At 44.8% G+C, this 20,725-nt stretch overlaps 1 protein-coding gene across 1 annotated transcript; it reads right to left on the bottom strand.

Annotated features, from left to right (window-relative positions):
* Window positions 1–982: 982 nt before the first annotated feature.
* LOC118214119 (serine/threonine-protein kinase tousled-like 1) lies at window positions 983–19,807 on the bottom strand. The gene is made up of 21 exons (XM_035393704.1): window positions 19,429–19,807; window positions 15,218–15,339; window positions 14,984–15,055; window positions 11,071–11,146; window positions 10,919–10,962; window positions 10,433–10,528; window positions 9,979–10,065; window positions 9,790–9,882; window positions 9,293–9,403; window positions 8,280–8,416; window positions 7,501–7,689; window positions 7,248–7,314; window positions 6,615–6,712; window positions 6,025–6,106; window positions 5,650–5,741; window positions 5,170–5,259; window positions 3,931–4,100; window positions 3,386–3,521; window positions 3,015–3,126; window positions 2,460–2,567; window positions 983–2,093 (listed from the first exon to the last, which is right to left on the bottom strand). The coding sequence occupies exons 1-21, from the start codon at window positions 19,550–19,552 to the stop codon at window positions 1,920–1,922; spliced, it is 2,280 nt and encodes a 759-aa protein (XP_035249595.1). The 5' UTR covers window positions 19,553–19,807; the 3' UTR covers window positions 983–1,919.
* Window positions 19,808–20,725: the final 918 nt, after the last annotated feature.

Raw genomic sequence — 20,725 nt, 5'->3', positions numbered from 1 at the left:
GTTAAAATAACAAAACTTTTTGCCAGATAAACTTCTCTTTTATAAAGCAAAAGAATTTTGAAAATACATCATGTGTTGATAAGACGACAGAAATGCTGCAATAAGGATGCAAATAACAGCTTGTTTCGAGTCACGGCACACAGGAGTATTGAAATCAGTTTTGAAGTTTTATTACTTTTTGAGCTACATTCTCTACAGTTTCAGCAGCACCTTGAAAGATCAGTTTTCCGTTTCATGTACAGTGAAGTGGAGACGGAGGAGTAAAAGCTGCAACATCAAAAACCTGGATATCGAAGTCTGTTAGCGACAGACAATTCTCCTTTTCAGAAAGAACAGACTAGCATTTTACTTGGGTCCATGGACATGATGCTGACCGGGAATTGTGCAGTACAGACCATGGACAGTACAGACTTTCAACAGTACAGCCCATTGTCAGTACAGACCTTCAACAGTACAGACCATTGTTAGTACAGACCATGGACAGTACAGCCAGACCTTAAACAGCACAGACCATTGTCAGTACAGAGAGACCTTAAACAGTAAAGGCAGACCTTAAACAGTACAGTCCATTGTCAGTACAGACCTTCAACAGTACAGACCATTGTCAGTACATACAGACCTTAAACAGTACAGACCATGGACAGAACGGACAGACCCTAAACAATACAGACCTTAAACGGTACAGACCATGGACAGAACAGACAGACCATGGACAGTACAGGCCACTGAGAGTTACTGGATTCAACTGGGCTAGACAGTTTTGGGTATTTCCACGGTAACGTCTTCCTGGCCGTCTGAAAAGGAAAGTAACTGGAAGGAATGGGAATGGACGGGAGCACAAGCGCACACTCACCACCTCCCACCCCACATCAAATTAACCTCCCCATTCCCCCCGCCCCGCCCCGCCCCCCGCCAACTTAACGGGGGAAAAAACGCAGCACAGCATCTTACTCAAAAAAATCCTAACTGCCATACAGCATGCTGAAAATTCAGGGCAAGAATTTATTTAATATATTTTTAATAGACTGTACAAATTAAAACGTTCTTAATGTAGATCCATACAGCCTTTTCAAAAAAAAAAAACAAAAAAAAAAAAGCAGTATCAACAGCAGTAACAATGAAAAAGCTCCAGGAAATGAAATTATATGGGGGGAAAAGTTCTGTACATAATTGTACTGCTGAAATTTAAGAACTGAAATTTGATTTCAATATAGTAGAAGTACATTTATTTTTTGAGCGTTTTTCATTTTTTAAATCTTACTCCATAGGATTCTATACACTGATGTTTCTCTACATTTGGTTAATTTGTGCATTCGATGACGTGCACAGTGATGCTGTCTGGGCATTAATGATACGCGATGTTACCTGTATGCTCAACAATTCCCATGGCTAGTCATGAGAAAAGAATAAAAGAAAAAAAAAAAAAAAAAAACATTGGGGACATTACTGCTCAGTTGACAATAAAACCTCTGTAGGTCCTCATGTAAACTTCAGAACCCAGGCCCCTGGGAGGCTCCAAGTTGATTCTCTCTAAACGGCAGGCTGCCATGTCTCCCTTCAGAATCACACGACCAGCAAGAAATCTCCAATTACAACAATCATTTTCAAGCTACTTTGTTGCAGTGCTCTATAATTCAACCTTCAAAAAGTGTCTGAGAAGCCACCTGCAAAGTCTTATCCGACTTTATCCCCTTCTCCACCGCCCCGTACCTAACCCAGTACAGCCCAAGCACAGAGCTACCCCAAGTCTACTCTGCGTAATCCCCATGGCAACAGCCCCGGGGGCCTGGACCAATCACATAACGAAGGGGCGGGGCAACTTCCTCCCCTCTCATGCCTGCACCTGTACAAGGGGCTGCAGGCAGGGCAGTGGGCGGAGCAGTGGGAGCTATCAGTCAGTCAGTCAGTGTGGGGGCCCCTCAGTAGGGGATGATGCTGGAGGGGGGTGGGGCTGAGCCTCCAGATAGCGCCAGCTGCAGGTTCCCTGAGGAGTTGGACCTCCTCATGTGCGGCAGGAGGTAAGAGTCGCTGCCCAGCTGGTGAACATCGAAGCGGTCCTCCTTCCTGTACGCCAGACAGCGTCGTATAAACGCCTGCCAGAAGGGAGAGAGCCAAACAAATACTGCCATTACAGTCGTACCATGTACCTGTGCTATTATTATTACAGCTGTGCTATTATTTAACAGCTGTGCTATTACATGACAGCTGTGCTATTACATTACAGCTGTGCTATTATTATTACGGCTGTGCTATTATTATTAGAGCTGTGCCACTATATTACAGCTGTGCTATTATTATTAGGGCTGCGCCACTATATTACAGCTGTGCTATTATTATTAGGGCTGCGCTATATGACTGGGGTAGTCTGATGAGAACTTCAGAAGAAGAAGAGCAAGTGGTGTCAGTTATGACGATGACCTCTGCCCACGACCTCTGCGCACTGTGCCGAAAAGACCAACCTTCGCTTCATTAGTGGCGACAGGCTTGACAGGAAACTGGACTTCGGTGGCTTTGAGGATGGTGTTCTCCTGCAGGATGTCCTGCTGTGATTGGTTGTGGCCAAACGGCTGAAAAGCAAGCAGCAAAAGCACGTCACTGTCAAGTCAGAGAGCGATTCCATCACCGTACTGACATTTGGAGAGGTCACACCTTTTTCCCTTTCACAAGAGAGGAGCTGACGAAAGGCAGTAAAAGCCACCATTTTGGGGAGGTGGAGGAAGGGCTGAATCAGGACGTCCTTCTCTGGGGGGCTAGGGCTCGGCCGTAGTTCTTTTTTTTTTTTTTCTTCAGTTTTGACATTTCGGCAAGAGTGTATTTGTAAAAATGTGTCCAAAGATTTGCCAGTGAATACCAAAGTGAACTGCTGTGTGTAGAAGAGGTTCACCAGAATATGAATTAAGACCCATTTGGCATCTTCACCAAAATCAGGTCCTACCTCTGTGGCATTTCAACCATTTCCTGCTAATTTTGAAAAGCTGAACAAAAGGCAAAGACAAGTGATAAAGGCTCTGTACCTTTCTTCCATACAGACACTGGAAGAAGATGACGCCCACGGACCAGACATCCACCTTGTTAGAAATCTTTGGAGGTTCTTTGCCCACAACGAAGCATTCAGGCGGCAGGTACCTGAGAGGATGCAAACAGAGCGTGAAGAACGTTACCTGCACAGACCCACCCACCGATAATTCAGGAAAATTACTGTGAAATCATAAAAATTGCTTTAACCATTCAGAGCGTTAAAAAGGTACAAATAATTCACCTAACGGCACATTTTCCTTCGGCCAACAGGCAGCATTTTCAATCAGAGCTCGGGTGACCGTTTGAGAAACTGAGTTACGCAACACTGCCCCCTAGAGGGGAGTCCAGCCATCAGAACTGCGCTCACCAGTACGTCCCCGCGCCCTGTGACGTCAGGTCCATGCCATCCACTCCGTAGTTGTCGTCATCCATGATCTTGGACAAACCGAAATCTGTGATCTTGATCTCCCCGCAGGCCGTGCCATCCACGAGGAGGATGTTACCTTCACACACACACACACAGGAAGCCACAGTCAGGACAAGTACAGCCAAGCCAGCAGCAGCAGACTGCGTTCAATATAATCGCCATAACTCCAGGGCCAGAACGCTGACTCATGCTTTCCCCACGAACACAAGGCAAAAGAGTCAGGACGCCGTCATGGCAACCGACATAAACTCTCCCTCCCAACCAATGAGAGTTAATTCTATAAGTACACCTTTGGGTACTAAACTGTGTCACACCATCATGACTTCAAAGTTTAGTCTCCATTAATTACCATACACTGCAATTCAATTCAATTCACCAAAACAAAAAAATTTCCCCACTGCATTCACACACACAATACCCAGAGTGCAAAGAGAGAGACAGTACACAAATCTTACGTAGGCTGCATATATCTCAGTGTGAATCACCTGGCTTTAGGTCATAGTGGATTATGGGTGGCTTGATTTCATTCAGGTATCGTAGTGCATTCACAATCTGCATGACAATGGAGCGGGCCTCCTTCTCTGACATGAGTTTGTGCTGTTTCAAGTAGAAGTCCAAGTCGTTGCCTTCACAGTATTCCAACACCGTACAGAACCTGCAATGGAAAAAACACTGAAGTAAAATTACCATTTAAAGAACCCCTCAAAATAGTCCGTGTCTACAAGAATAACGACTCAGAACCTTTAAAATCATGTATCAGTTATACTGTAACAAAGTTCAAGTCCGCACCTGGATTTCTAGCATAATGAACATGATTTTAATCACTCCTAAACATTAACGTTGGCACATAAAGCATTGCCGTGTTCTTGTTTTTGTTCATTCCAATATTTTATGATGGTGATGATGTATAATAGGCATAAGGCACGGCCATGCTATTGTAAGGAGGATCTTTGTCATGTTTCAGGGGCTGAAAGGATTTCGTTATTGTACACTCTTTGTGTGTGATGTGCAGGCATTACATTTCCCTCAACTAAACTCCCAGTGCTCCTCCATGATGTACAGAGACATCTGTGAGCCTCTACTATTCACACTGTGTACTAGCCCCCTGCGGACAACTGTTTCCAGACAGCCAGTTGGTTGGGGTAATTAACCAATCACCTGGTGCCCCCTGAGTCCTGTTCTTAAGGAATGTGGTTGTCTGGTGAGAGAGGTTTGGGTACAGGGTGGAATACTGGCCCGGGAAACGGGGGCAGGGATCCGAAATTTAAGACCAAGGGTCCTGCATGTGGCGCCCAAGCACCTGTACGCTTTCTGCACTGTACACTGTCGTTGTCAATGCCTCAGTAACTACGCTGTAATACATTATTATAACTTCTTCCTGTTCCTGACCATTATTCATTTAAGACAGTTTGCAGCACGTTGTGAGCAGAATTCACTACAGCAGAAACACACATTGAACACATTCATATCTTTTCCATATTCACTGGTACGTTTGCACTTTTCTCAAATGGCAAAGACACACACTTGCAAATCCCCGACTGGATGGTACATTTCGCACTGTAGTTGAATCCTCATTCCCCCCCCCCCCCCCCCCCCCCCCATTTTATCCTGTCCTGTGTGCTTTTAATACAGTCACAGGCTTGGGCTGTAAACGGACCTAACCGCTGAATAACTGTGACAGGTGGGGGACGGTGGGGGGGCAGGGGGGGGGGGTGGTGACCTACGTGTCCGTATCCAGGGAGAAGTAGTCGTAGAGCTTCACGATCCGAGGGTGGTCCAGCTGCTTGTGTATCCGGTACTCGCGACAGGCGTGCCTGCAAGGGCAGCACAGCCGCGTCAAACAGGAAAAAGCCCCCCCCCCCCACCCCCACCAGCTATTCTCCCAATCAGTTAGGAAATGGACGCCGTGAAGCTGCATTGTTCAGCGATTATCTCCTGTCCTGTTTTAGTCACTCATCAATAACAAAGCCCCTGAAGCAGCTGCATTGTTCTCCGCAGGCTAAGGCTACTGGCTTGAGCTTCAAGTACGGAACAGAACGTGGAGCGTCGCCGCGGCGATGACAACAACAACGTATCGAGAGTTTAGAAAATGCTACACGTGCATGCTTAGCTTTATGGTACATCCAGTAGGAAAAATACATTAAACGCTTGCGAACGAAACACGGCTAACTGTTTATGTATATTATAAAGCAAAAATAACATACTTGTGGTAGTTCTCCTTTTTCTCCTCTCTCCAGTTCTTGTTGAGTTGGTGTATTTTCACCGCTGCATATCGCTGCTCGAACAAGTCAAAGGCCTAAGAAACCGCAACACAAAAATACGCCATTACAGCCCTATTTACACAAGCATCCATTCCCACAAAACTCCATTTGCTATCTATTCACACACGCATCCATTTCCACAAAATCCAGACATTTTCTCTATTCAGGGAGACATCCATTTCTACCAAAATCCCACCATTACCTCTCTATTCACACAAGCATCCATTTCCACAAAATCCCACCATTATCTCTCCACTCACACAGGCATTCATTCCCACTACATGAGATTCGTTTTAAGGAGGAGGGAGCTTAACCCACCTTATACACTTCACTGAAGCCACCTCTTCCCAGAAGATGTAGCAGTAGATACCTTTCATTCAAGGTGGGATGGTCTTTGAATCTAGAGTCAAACAGGGTACTGATCAGGCAACCTCCACTTCTACCATCCTTCACAAACCAGACATTCAACCGAACACAAGCAAACGCGTGTTTTGATACTGTTCAGTGAACGAACCTGAACAATTTCGCCGTTTTTGGCATCGAGTCAAATCAATGTCAACAAGGATATAACAAAACTGTGTATCCCTGTTTTAAAAAGCTGAGATTTCCACAGGATAAACCAGATCACTCCTTCAGGCTTTCAGACGGGCTGCCCATTGAATCACAACAACACAAATACATTTAAACTCACGTTCAAGTCCTCGAAGACGGCTTTAAATTCATCTTACTAATCTGACATTCAGAGCGATGCCGAGATACAGTAACCATAACAGAGCCACGTCACGCTCATTAATTGTCAGATAATCTAATGTATCTGCCCGGCCGGGTGAACTGGGCGGGGGAACGGCGATGCGCTCGGCCAGCGGGACCGTGGCCAATCAGGCGCGAGTACTCAGCCGCAGACGCACTGTGAGCTGTCCTCGTTGTTAATCCTCTTCAGCTCCCGGATGTGCAGGTTCCGCACGCGCTCCAACCGCTCCAGCTCCGCCTGAATCTCAGCCTCCTCCTGCAAATTATTCAACGCGAGCGCACAGCTATTAACACGCGTAAAGAACACAAGTTATTAATACACAGGCAGAAACGCAGAGGGGAGGTGGGTGTAATTAACTATGTGATAACGCAGCTCAAAGTGCATTTCTAATTAGCTGACCTCTTGAGGGTTTAATATGAAAACACGACAGCGATTCTGGGAGAAAGAACGCCACGGAAATTCACACGCAACCGCCAAGCTGCAAATGGCGATGGCACAGTTTTAAACCCACACAGGACGGGTCTAGGCCACTGAGTGGGCCATCTATATCGCTGGGGTATCAGGGCAAGCCCCTTATTGCCCCAGTGGGTATTAGCTTGAGCCCCCTGATGCCCCTGATAGGAAGTACAGACAGTGCGGCACACTGTAGAGCGCCCCCCTCAGTACCAAACCAAATACTGCAGCCTATGAGGCCACAGCTCAGCACACAGGACTGCATTCGCTAAATAAAAAAAACGCAGCCGAATCAAACGGGTCGCCGGGGGCCTCTGACTCCGGAACGCGCACTTACCTTCTTGAGGTGGCCGAGCCGAAGTTTGAATATCTCCTCCTGCTCGTGATACTCGGCTAAAGTCAACCTTTAAGAGGGAGAGAGAGGGAGAGAGGGAGAGGGGAGAGAGGGAGGGAGGGAGGGAGGGGGAGAGAGAGAGAGAGACAGAGAGAGAGAGAGATATGATGGCGCGCGGTCAGAACACGCTAACCGAGAGGCGACCGTTTCGCAGTGTGAATGGGAGCGCCCCAGCAGAGGAGGGGCGCGGACTCACAGCTGGGGCAGGCTGGGCTTCAGAAAGGTGTCGTTGTCCGCGCCGTTCACCGCCTTGGCCTTGCGCTGCTTGGGCTCGGAGTTGGTGGCGGGGGCCTGGGAGGTGTTCGCCGTGGGGGGTTTCCGCTTGGCCAACAGCTTCCTTTGCCTCTCAATTTCCTCCCTCTGCTGGTTTATCCACTCCTGCTGCCTGTGGGACAGAACGGCATGCTCAGTATGGCGGTAAAGGTGAGGGCTGCTCAGTATGGAGGTAAAGGTGCGGGCTGCTCAGTATGGCGGTAAAGGTGAGGGCTGCTCAGTACGCCGGTAAAGGGTCAGGCTGCTCAGCATGGCGGTAAAGGTGCAGGCTGCTCAGTATGGCGGTAAAGGGGTGGGGCTGCTCAGTATGGCGGTAAAGGGTCAGGCTGCTCAGTATGGCGGTAAAGGGTCAGGCTGCTCAGTATGGAGGTAAAGGTGAGGGCTGCTCAGTATGGCGGTCAAGGGGTGGGCTGCTCAGTATGGCGGTAAAGGTGAGGGCTGCTCAGTATGGCGGTAAAGGTGCAGGCTGCTCAGTATGGAGGTAAAGCTGAGGGCTGCTCAGTATGGCGGTAAAGGTGAGGGCTGCTCAGTATGGCGGTAAAGGTGAGGGCTGCTCAGTACGGCGGTAAAGGGGCGGGCTGCTCAGTATGGCGGTAAAGGTGAGGGCTGCTCAGTATGGCGGTAAAGGTGAGGGCTGCTCAGTATGATGGCGGTAAAGGTGAGGGCTGCTCAGTACGGCGGTAAAGGGGCGGGGCTGCTCACTTGACCAGGTTCTGGAAGGCGAAGCCGTCGGCCCACTGCTCGGTGAAGGACGCTCCGTGGCGCACGGTGGTGAAGTGCCCCAGCCGCAGGCGGTCCTGCATGCTCCTCTCCCTGCACGCCTGCTTCTCCTGCGTGCTCTGAGAGCAACACAGAAACACCAGTCACAACCCTGCACTGCTGCATGCTCTCAGCAGAACAGTCACAACCCTGCACTGCTGCATGCTGTGAGCACAACAACAGCGTCACAACCCTGCACTGCTGTGTGCTCTCAGCAGAACAGTCACAACCCTGCACTGCTGCATGCTGTGAGCGCAACAGCATCACAACTCTGCACTGCTGCATGCTCTGAGCAGAACAGTCACAGCCCTGCACTGCTGCATGCTGATCATCACAACCCTGCAGTGCTGCATGCTGTGAGCGCAACAGCATCACAACCCTGCACTGCTGCATGCTATGAGCGCAACAGCATCACAACCCTGCACTGCTGCATGCTGATCATCACAACCCTGCAGTGCTGCATGCTGTGAGCGCAACAGCATCACAACCCTGCACTGCTGCATGCTGATCATCACAACCCTGCAGTGCTGCATGCTGTGAGCGCAACAGCATCACAACCCTGCACTGTTGCATGCCCTCAGCGCAACAACAGCATCACAACCCTGCACTGCTGCATGCTGTGAGGGCAACAACAGCGTCACAGCCCTGCACTGCTGCAGGCTCTGAGAGCAACAACAGCGTTACAACCCTGCAGTGCATGCTCTGCGTGCAATAGCGTCACCACTGAGAAAACCTTTTTACAGACTATAACAAGGTAGCTGACCTAAATAGAAAAAAAATAATTTTTTCACATGCGAGTAAAAGTACTGGAGCAGAAGAAGCAGGTAACACATAAAACACAAAGTAGAGCGATTATAAAACATTCAGTGCAATGAGCAACATTTATTCCTGCTAAACTTTGCTCAAATGCTCTGTATTAGACAGATTAACCTTTAAAGTCAGAATTAAAATCGTACCTTTTCAATTAGCAGCTTCTTGCTCATGGTGATGCATTTATTTAAGCGTTCCTTATACTTTTCAAGTAATTTTTGCTGTTCATCAATTTGTCTCCTAAGGTCACAGTTTGCCTATTTGAGGGGGAAAAAAACAAGATTATTTACATAAATCTGATATTAGACATAAGCATTGTAGTTACACTAGAAACAAAACCGTTCTTGGAAAACATTTCCTATTACCTTTACTGGAGAAAGTCAGTGGTCATTTGCATAAGGCACTGAAATTCCTGTAACACCCTGATGAGCCTAAATGAATAAACGCCATAGCTAAAGCAACGTCATACGCTCACTGTATAATCACCTAAGCTTCTTTGACAATTCTTTCTGTTGAGAAATCCCCAATTAACATGTAGAGCAGACATTGGTAACTGACAGACGTGGCAATTTATTCCACAATGCAAAATCAGAGACGCTAAGATGTTAGGAAAATTTAGCAGAGGCTTGCACTGACTCCTCACCCTAAGCAAGTCATCTATTCTCCCCTCTTTTTTCTCCAGGTCCTGGTTTTTGTTGCTTTCAAGCGCGGCCAACTTCAGAACAGTAAGGTCAGTCTTAAAAATTGAAAAAGGAAACATTAGAGTATTAGATACTTTCATTAAAAATATGAAAATTGTGTGACAAAAATTATTAACAGGGGACAATCTTACCTGGACACTCTTAATTGATAACTGTTTTGAATGCATCATATGGTCCCCGAATGACAAACTTGTAGGTGATGAACTATTTTGTCTAATCTGTAAAAGAGAGAGTTTTTTAGTGTTTGAAATGCAACATTTGAAAAGTTATAACAATGTTTATCAGGGGCTCATCAGTGTCATTCTAAATCTAAATTAAAAAACAAAGGACTACAGCAAAATTGTACACGTGACTCATTAAATTCTAAACTAAGTTGTGTGAAACACAGTCTAATGTACCAACTGTTGTATGATGTATGTTGATCAGAACCTCACAGTGGAAGCTGGTGCACTATGGGAAGTGAGTTCTATGGGAAGGGCTGAAGTGTAAGTGTTGTGGTGTGGGTGAGACAGACACAGTAGAATCCGGTAAACTATGGGAATGTGAGTTCTGCAGTAAGCGTTGGAGTATGGGTGAGACACTCACTGTGGAAGCCGGTGCACTATGGGAATGTGAGTTTTGGGGAGAGCGGAGAGCTATGGGCGGGCCTCTCACCGGACTTGACCCATTTCCACCCTGGAACTGCAAAAAAATTAAAAAAAATGTATTAATTTGTTTTAAAAATCCACCCAGCATTAAACACAGCCTGGCACTGGCCCATGTCGCTGGGTTAAAACCCAGGCAAGGAAGGCTTTCGTAACAGCAGAAGAAAAGCACCAAGCACTATTTCTCATAAAATACGTAAATCATAGAGTGCTCCATAAAGAACTGAAAATGGTTCCCCTATGGAGCCAAATAACCCCTTTTTCTGAAAGTGTACAGCCCACTGTGAGTTGGCACCACGGGCAGAACTGCCATTGTACTCTAACCCAGAAAAGGAAAATGAACAACAACAAGCAACAACCAAGACCTGTGAGAGCAGAGTCTCCAGTCTCTTCAACTCCGTGTACAGAAACATGCATCTCTACTCACATCAAAGTAATCGCTAATTTTGGATCCCCGTACAACGGTCTTCCCTGTGGGTGAAAACAGGAGAGAGGAGTTAGCAGAGAGGAGCTAGCAGACAACGTGGCCCACGGTATTGCTGATGAAGAGGAGCAGTGCTAGCGCAGCGCTAAGCTCACCTTGGCTGCTCTCCGACTGATTCTCCGCTTTTCTCTTCCTCCCTCGCGAGGAGTCCGAGTGCTTCTTTTCAGGGGTCTGGGCGAAAAGTCACAAAAAAAACTCTGAATGAATTATAATCTGGATTACAGTAGTCAGTGGGGTGATCATTCTGAAATCACAAAAATTGTGATCAATTTTTTTTGTTTCAGCCCAGCACTGCGACACCCGATTCCACTAATTAACTAAGCATGGTCGTCAATCGCGACTGCGATCTGAAAAATTGAGTGCCCTAGTGCTGGGCAAAAACTTCAAAAAAGCCTGCACCAACATCAACACTTTTTGGATAAGGTTGGGCAATCCTTAAGCAGACGATTCTAACACATTTACAATGCGTTCACACTGCTGGTTTGACACAAATTACATCTTTCCTTACACCCCTGCGGTAAGAATAACTTTTTTTCCTCCAACTGGTGTGAACAGCGGAATTCTGAATGCCACATTTAAAATAGCCACAATGACAGCATCCTCAGTCACAACATGAGCCCTACTACAGCCTCTATTCAACCTCAGGGTCTCTGGAAAAGTCCAGGCACTAGACAGAAGGGAAAAAGCAGAATCTACGTCCACAGAGCCATGACCCTACTGAAATACAAAGTCTGAGTCACTGAAACAGAACCCAAACAGAGGCCAGGACAAGAACACGTGCTAGCCAATTACACGGGTTCTGCCTTCAAATACATACAAAAACCCTTTCATTTCTTCCTGCATGACAACCGACTGCCAATCAATGGTTTAATGGTTTACAATGCAGCACTACACGGACCAATCACATGCTCGGAAGCTCTGCAGTCTTTCAGAACGATGGCGCTGGACAGCGGCCACAGGTGTCACAGCATATGTTGAACCCGGAACAGGCTGTGGCAATGAAGCCAAAAGGCAGATAAAACAGCGACTATTTATTAAAAAGCGCACCCAAATTCTAAGGATAAATCAGTTTAATTTTTCCCAATATTTCAATTCTTAAACAAACAGGACCATGGCTGGGTATATTCATGTTGTCGCAGCAAATTTAGAAAGAGATGCGTCACCTCTACGCATAATCTACAAACCACACACAAGCTGGCATGCAACCATAAGAACCCCGTAGTGTCATTTGGCCAGAAGTCAGTGGTCTAAGAAGACTAAACTTATTCAGTCAAAGTTTTTTGTTTTTTTTTTAAAGGCAAATACAGGTAATTTTTGATAAAACGCGAGCTGTGTCCCTGTTTTGTTTTCTATGAAGGTCAAAGTGTAGCTTACTAAATATAAATGCAATGGATAGACCGACCATGAAAAACAGTTTTAGACTTCTGTTGACAGCACATAACACACATAAAAAGTCATCTTTAATACTGTTGGCTAACAGTTAGCTAGCAAAGAGGGATTGTGAAAGCAGGGTGATGTGTACAAATACCTTAACTGCTCCTTTAACTGTCACATCCAACCTATTTTTACTCTGGCCAACCAGCTTGGCTGTGAAACGTAAGATTTGATCACTAATTGGTCTTATTAAGCATATGTCAGATATGCGTCTTTGTAGCTAGCCAAGGTAGCTTACCGATTAGCCATTAGGTCAAAGGAAATGAAAAAGTTAGACAGGCCGTGGGCAGGACAAAAATCTCATTTTTAAAATAAACATCTTTTCATCAAAGCTGTTACTCAGGACTGCTGGGCTGGAGGACCCGAAATATCAGAAGTGGCTGTTATAAAACTGGGCTCGAAAAGTGCCCCAAACACAAAAGGACCGGCAAAAGCTTCAGAATCTCACACAATTATTGTAAACTGGTGTTGATATTTTTAGGGGTGACCCTTCGGGTGCAGGCCATGCAGACAGCATAGGCGGCCCGTGAGATCAGGCACCTGAATGAGCACAGGCCATGGGGAACATTTCCTCCCTCCACTGCCAGCTCGAGCACAACGTAACCCCCCACCCCCCCCCCCCACAAACCCTCCACACCCCCTCATATAAGCCCTCGACAAAACTGGACATTCACCACCACCCCCCCCCCCATCCCCCCCCCCGCACCCCACAAGACAGACCGTTTTTCTGAGCCTGACAGTATTTTAAAAAGGCACAGTTTACAACTTATAAGAGTCAAGCTATACTTGGTCGATTTCCGAACACAATAAACATGCGATATGTAACAACATAGGCCTGAACTGAGTGCTGTGAATTTTTTCCTGTAATCAATACATGGCTGTAAGACACAAGAGACTAGCCAGCAGAATGCAATCAGAAAAAAGGCCAGTAGGCAGACACAGGATCAGCACAAACAACCATGTGGTTACACAGCCAATTTAAGGCTCTGGACTGTGAAGATAACATACTACCACGGCCTTTGGAGTTTGCCTTCGCGTTCACTGTTGAGAATAAATTGGGCTGGATCACTTCCTCTACAGTAGGATGTTTGCCTTCATTTAAAGCCATAAACATCTATTTTATCTGGGCCATATATGGGTATGTCTCCTCAGGCAGGCTAAGTCAAAAGGCCTTTGCTCACACGCAGGCTAATGTGGAGGAGCACGCAAGCATAGGCCGTCTGACCAGTGAGAACCCTACCTCTGCCCAACCACCCTCAGGCCCTGCAGTACAGAGGAGAAAAAACACAAGGCCTTACGTACTAAATACAGAGGAGAGAAAGAGCGAGAAAGAGAAAGGGAGAGAGAGAGAGGGGGGGGGAGAGAGAGAGAGAGAGAGGGTGAGAGAGAGGCGTCTCTTAATACACACTCCACACTGCGTCACTTAACACAGACACACACACTCCACACTGCCTTAACACAGACACACATACTCCACACTGCCTTAACACAGACACACACACCACCCTGCCTTAACACAGACACACACACTCCACCCTGCCTTAACACAGACACACACACTCCACACTGCCTTAACACAGACACACACACCACCCTGCCTTAACACAAACACACACACTCCACCCTGCCTTAACACAGACACACACACTCCACCCTGCCTTAACACAGACACACACACTCCACCCTGCCTTAACACAGACACACACACTCCACCCTGCCTTAACACAAACACACACACTCCACCCTGCCTTAACACAGACACACACACTCCACCCTGCCTTAACACAAACACACACACTCCACCCTGCCTTAACACAGACACACACACTCCACCCTGCCTTAACACAGACACACACACTCCACCCTGCCTTAACACAGACACACACGCTCCACCCTGCCTTAACACAGACACACACACTCCACCCTGCCTTAACACAGACACACACACTCCACCCTGCCTTAACACAGACACACACACTCCACCCTGCCTTAACACAGACACACACACTCCACCCTGCGTCTTTACACAGGCGCGCACACACAGTGCGTCCCTTAGCACACACTCGGGTTCACCGCTGGGCAGGCTCAGAGTCGGCAGGCAGTGATAAAATGGCTCCTCAGAGCGCCGGCAGCCGCTTGTTTTCTTTGCCTCTGCGAGCCACCGGTGAACAGGTGCAGAGCTGCGGAGCGCGCGGCGTGACCGGGCTCGGTGTGACAGAGCATCTGGCGCCGACGCGCAAAGACGTCCGCGCCGCGAATCGCAATGCGCTTCACCCCTTTTCTCCTTCTCCGTGTCTACTCCGCGAAAAGACGAAATGTGAGAAATGCCTGAAAGGGGTCGTGCCTTCCCTTCTCAAAACCGCGCAAGCTGGGAGCGCACATTAACACTAACTACATATTTAACATCAAGTCAAAGTCGTTTATCTGACGATTCTAAACCAGGAAATAATTTCCCTCTGGTTGCATGTATAGTGTAGAATGTAGCACTTTTTCAAATAGTAACAATCAGTCAAAACAACCAAACAAATTCCTACTTTTTCTCTCATAGTGGAAAGCAAATGTGAGAAAGCATACCTCAGATTCCTTGTCACTTGAGGAACCAAGACTTCCAAAACTGTGGTTCGAACATTCATTGTTTGTCAAGCCCTAGAAACAAAAGCAAACCACAGGGTCTCAAGCAAAATCTGTTTGTCGACAAATAGTCCAGTGTTGTTTCAACATCGTGAATGCTCTAAAGATCATTCCATTATTGGAAAAATTGGTAATGAGGTAAGGGACAGCTGCAGTCCCCGTTCCCGTCCGACTCACCTTGGTGGCCCCCCCGCTGGTGCTCCCGGTGCTCCCTGTGCTTCCACTCACCCCCCCCATAAAGCGCGCCTCCAGCAACTCCTGCCGCCGAGGATCCAGGCTGTGCAGCTCCTCCATCCCACCTGCAAAACACACACCATATACACTATACACACCTGCAAAACACACACTATACACACCTGCAAAATGCACACTATACACACCAGAACTACACACACTATACACTATACACACCTGCAAAACACACACTATACACACCAGAACTACACACATCATATACACTATATACACCTGAAAAACACACACCATATACACTATACACACCTGCAAAACACACACTATACACACCTGCAAAATGCACATTATACACACCAGAACTACACACACTATACACACCTGCAAAACACACACTATACACACCAGAACTACACACACCATATACACTATATACACCTGCAAAACACACACTATACACACCTACAAAACGCACACTATATACACACCTGCAAAACACACACTATATACACCTGCAAAACACACAATATACACCTGCAAAACACACACAATATACGCTATACACACCTGTGCAAAACACACTATATACACTACACACACCTGCAAAGCACACTATATATACTATACACACCTGCAAAACATAGTATACACACTACACACCAGTAAAACACACTATATACACCTGCAGAACACACAATATACACACCTGTTAGACACACTATATAAACACCTGCAAAACACACTATATATACTATATATGATGCTACTACACTTTGCTACATAGCATCAATTAACGAAACTGCTTATAATTATTGTCCCTGCAAGTTCATTTGGCCAGCCAAACTTAGCCCAGGGGGGAACATCTATTCGGTTGTGGTACCGATACGTAGGCTACAGCAGCAATGCAATTAGACAAGCATAAAACAAGGGGTAGTACTCATTAATGTCATTCTGTGCTTGTACAAATAAATGCTCAATTGAAAAAGTAAAACCATTAAAAAAAATTAAAAAAAACATTTTTATTGTTTTCATTTGATACTGTATATATGATCACGTAAATGCCTGATTTAATTCTGGCTGGTGCGTCATTCCTACAGCACTCCACGGCTCATTCTACCTAATTAACTTGTTTCTTGCTCATACAGCCTAACACAGCTAATTAACGGCTTTAGCTAATCATTCACGACCTGGTCTTTTTGCACTTTTGACATCAATAATAAATCTGTAACATTATTGAAATATTGGTTGTACTGAAATATTTGATAATTTGCTTAAAGTTTCCCACAGTGGATGCGTCCCATTAAAAAGACACTCACTGACAATGACCAACATCGATGAGAAGAAATGTTTTGTTTTATCCTACAGTTTTCGTTCTGGCAGCTTTGAACACTTTACCCAGACTATGCTTCATTGATAAAGCCTTAAATTCTGTTAATTTGACTATGCTTTCTGTGATTACTTGCCTGCTCATTTCACTAACTTTGTCCTTTCATTTAGCTCATAGGTATTAAAAACACAGCTATTGTCAGCAATTTCGCAATTATTAATCAATTGATATTATTGTTGAAAATTACATCCATTTGAGTCATGAAAAGTATGGATTGATATCTTTGGATCATAGATGAAAATGTTTGTGTGCCCCTACACTATACTCACCTGCAAAACACACTATATACACTACACACAGCTGCAAAACACACACTATACACCTGCAACACACAATATACACACCTGTATCACACACTATACATAGGCTATGATACACACCTGCAACACACATAGCACACTACACTACACCCTGCTACATCTCACACACCACTAAGGCTGGGTGATAAATCATAACAATAACTGCCAAATATTCTTGACCACAATAACAATGCAGCACACCGGCCTTCTTTTTAATCTTTTTTTCTGTAACCATGGGCGATGCCACAGTGCACTCCAAACTTCTGACGCCATGTGAAATGCTTCCAAGAAACAAAATTACTCCCGTCTAATGGTTATTGATAAGACAGCCAATCAGCAGCACAGCCTTGCAGCTTCCATGTGATCACAAAGCTACATCACATGACCACACAGAAGTGACATGTCCTTGCTGCCGATTGGCTGTCATATCAACAGTGGAGGCTGCAGGGTTGACACGTTATTCAATTTATTTAAGATTTAGATTGAAAACAATACACTGCTTAGATGAAAAGAACCAAGATACAACAGCCAGGCTATTACTGGATCGCATCCATTTAAATTAGAAAATATAAAAATGCAAATAAAAGTAATTAAAGAATAAATAAGACAGTATGAGGACTGTCAAACACTTACACTAGGCCTTCAGCAGATCAAAGCAGTTACAGCATCTCTTTGCACTAACTGCCTAATCCCTCAAGAATATAACAAAATGGCAGTTTGTGTGTGCATGTGTGTGTCCACTGACAGTTATCACATAGGTACACTAGAAGCAGTGGACCCCTTTGAACTCTGTGGATTTAATTTGAACTATATGCAGTTCAAAATGGTTGAATGTCCACCTGTTTGGGATAAACACTTAAAAACTGTCCAACATGCCAGGCTTATGAGCAATGTTATGCAATATGAGCATAGGCCTAATTTTGCTTGCTAGAAACAGCATGAACTTTCATCTAAGACCAGCAGAATAGTACGGACAAGCAGCGTATTTACTCTAGATAACTGCCTGCAAGAATCATCTTGCTAACTGCAGTATGATTGGAATACATTTAAAATCTACGTAATTTTACTTTTCTGCTCATACAGACAATCAGCAAAGCATTTTAATGCAATCAGGTAATCCGAATATCAATTATGCTTTCGGTACATACAATGCGAAATGTGACTAATGACATTCAAATCCAAACGATAAAAACTAGTCATGTGCCACATTAAATTGTGTAATGAATCATCCTTGCATTATCAAAGTCAGTCGATCCATCTTTTAATAGTTCAACCCCAATCCAGTGGCCTACCAACCTCGACAAAAACAAATTTTGGGATGCGACACTGAGACGAATCCAATTGGCTTCTTGTAGAAACTTGCCAATGCAATATATAAAACTTTTCTGAAGAACTTGCTGCAGACATTCGCTTGATGATTCTAGCGTTAGCTGGCCTATTATTATACAAAATCGCTACTTTGGTTAGCTTTAGCTAGCTAGATATAGCTGGACAATACGTCAATGAGCAAACTTGCTGAATGCGTAACCTCACATTCGCCAAGAATAAATCAAGTGCAAAAATACAATGATATTTAGTAATGTAAAGAGGCAACGCTAACGTTGCAATCGTCTGCAACAGCTTACCTACAATTTGCAATGCATAATTTCACTGCCTTCATCTAGTATATGCTACGAAGGCTAGTCTAGCGCTACCAGGTAAACATCCACTGTTGAGGTTGTTGATGTAGCTAGCTCGCTAGTCAAAATGTTACACAGTGGCAACAGCAAAGGTTATCTGGCCAACTATCTGCCTAAGACTGACTGGCAACTCGAGCATGAAAACCAAAACCAGTAACTCGCTGTAGGAAGGCAATTTCGCAGTAGACTATGCAATAAAATGAAGTGCCAAAGACTACTGCAAAGGAAGTTGCTAACGTCAGATAGCAAGTTACCGTTATACGTCGTTAGCAAAATCACCGGGTCCTCCATGATGTCAATCGTCCCGACTCGAACCTTTTTACAGCTGGACTATACAGCTTGTTTTAACTGGACAGCAAAATTGAAAACAATAATCTCTTTTCTAAGTCTGAGTGCTAGCAAGCCATCGACCACTAGCTAGACTAGCTGTATCTTAAATGAAAAATAATTTAGCCACTTAGACTAGTCAGCTAGCTAGCAATCGAGTAGCCCGGAGGATACCTGCAACGTAGCCGGTGTGTAAATAAACGAAACACACAATTAACCGGTTTTATTCATCGCATGCCCTTTTTAGATTTTTTCTTTACTCCATTATTTTCTAAAAAAAATTTCCAGTACATGTAGCCTGTGATGAAGCCAATGAGTTAAATAAATCTACCACTAGCTGCACGAGAAGCATGTTAGTTTGCATTAGCTAGCCTAGCATCAACTAGTTAGCTGCTAACATGGCCTCGGCGAACCTCCATTGGGACTGATTTTCCGTCAGCTTATTTGTCGCACAAAAACAGTTAACAATTCACAAAGAGCAGATGCATTATACTTTCACATTACCTTCCTTGGCCTTCACCGGTACCGTGATATTTTGCTGAGAAATTAAGCCCGATGTTGGGGACGTGGATAACTGGGACCAAGATGGCGTCCCCTCCAAACTTCCACTGTTACTTTGGACACTCATCAAGCTACTTTTCGACGAGAGAAAGCAAATAGACACGGGCGTCAGTGATCATGAAATCCTGTCATTTTCGAAACTTGAAAATCTCTAGCGTCAGTCAATCCATCGGGCACTTTCCAGGCCATGCCACAAATGTGGACATTTTTAACACAAACCTCCCTACACCCCTGCAGTGCGTCTGGAGTGGCCTACCAATCTAACCTTTCCATAGGCGTCAATACTATCGCGAGGCTCCTACACCTCCCACAAGAACAGCACTGGTGACAATGACGAAACAGAAAAATACCCCCCCCCCCCTTCCCTCCTCCCACCCAAAAAAAATAAAAAATAGTATTACTATACTAATTACTATTCCCACACTTGCTTATCGTGTATTTACACCATCATTAATTATAGAATATGTTTGCATTTGATCTGCATGCGCATATAAATTGTCGATCATTTATCGAATTGCAACCTTTCTGCGTAATTTCGTTGCATGTATGTTCTTCCACGGATAATAAACAATACTTTATAACTAATAAAACGTGTTATCATAACTACATGCCAGTGAAAGTTTGGTTCAATATGTTTTGTAATGCAATTAGTACATTGCGCTTATATAGAGGGGGTGTCGCAAGGTAAATCATTCCTTAAATTATAGGCATATCCATCTCTAATCACATGAACATTTTCCTTGTTTTAAACCTTTTTACATGTTATCATATGACATAGAATTGAAAGTGGCTTTAGCAGGTAACTGCAAATAATTTTGCAGTGGCAAGTATAATCGATAAACAGAAGCACAAACGGGCACATTATATTTATGAGTCGGGCATCAGCACGGGCATTTAAATAAAAATGGAAACCCACATTGACTTTCAAAAACTTTAAAAACAGCTTAAGACTAAAAAGGTAATTTGGCATAAATACAATAACAGGATGTAACAGCTGCATATAATATTTTACAAAATATCACCATCAAAGGACAAGGTTGCGCAAAACTCACATTGTCTATACTGCAGTTGATTCATAGATAATTCATACCCATGGTCTTCCTGCATCTCTCTAATTTTTTTCACTGATTAAAGTTGCTACTCTATTCAAAAGCAAACAATGAAAGCATTTATATATGTGATCTCCTTCAAATTGATCAAAACCCTACTGTTGCTTGTCTTCTATGCTTGTGAATTTGGA

Source organism: Anguilla anguilla, chromosome 15, assembly GCF_013347855.1.
Source record: "Anguilla anguilla isolate fAngAng1 chromosome 15, fAngAng1.pri, whole genome shotgun sequence".
Classification (NCBI taxonomy): Eukaryota; Metazoa; Chordata; class Actinopteri; order Anguilliformes; family Anguillidae; genus Anguilla; species Anguilla anguilla.
This window is presented reverse-complemented; position numbering and strand designations above follow the sequence as displayed.

Coding starts and splice junctions, on each gene's coding strand:
- LOC118214119 (XM_035393704.1), bottom strand. CDS start 19,552: ATGAGTGTCCAAAGTAACAGTGGAAGTTTGGAGGGGACGCCATCTTGG. Junction 9,404..9,789: donor GAATAGATGACTTGCTTAGG/GTGAGGAGTCAG, acceptor CCCCTCAAATAG/GCAAACTGTGACCTTAGGAG. Junction 2,094..2,459: donor TCGCCACTAATGAAGCGAAG/GTTGGTCTTTTC, acceptor CCCTTCTGGCAG/GCGTTTATACGACGCTGTCT.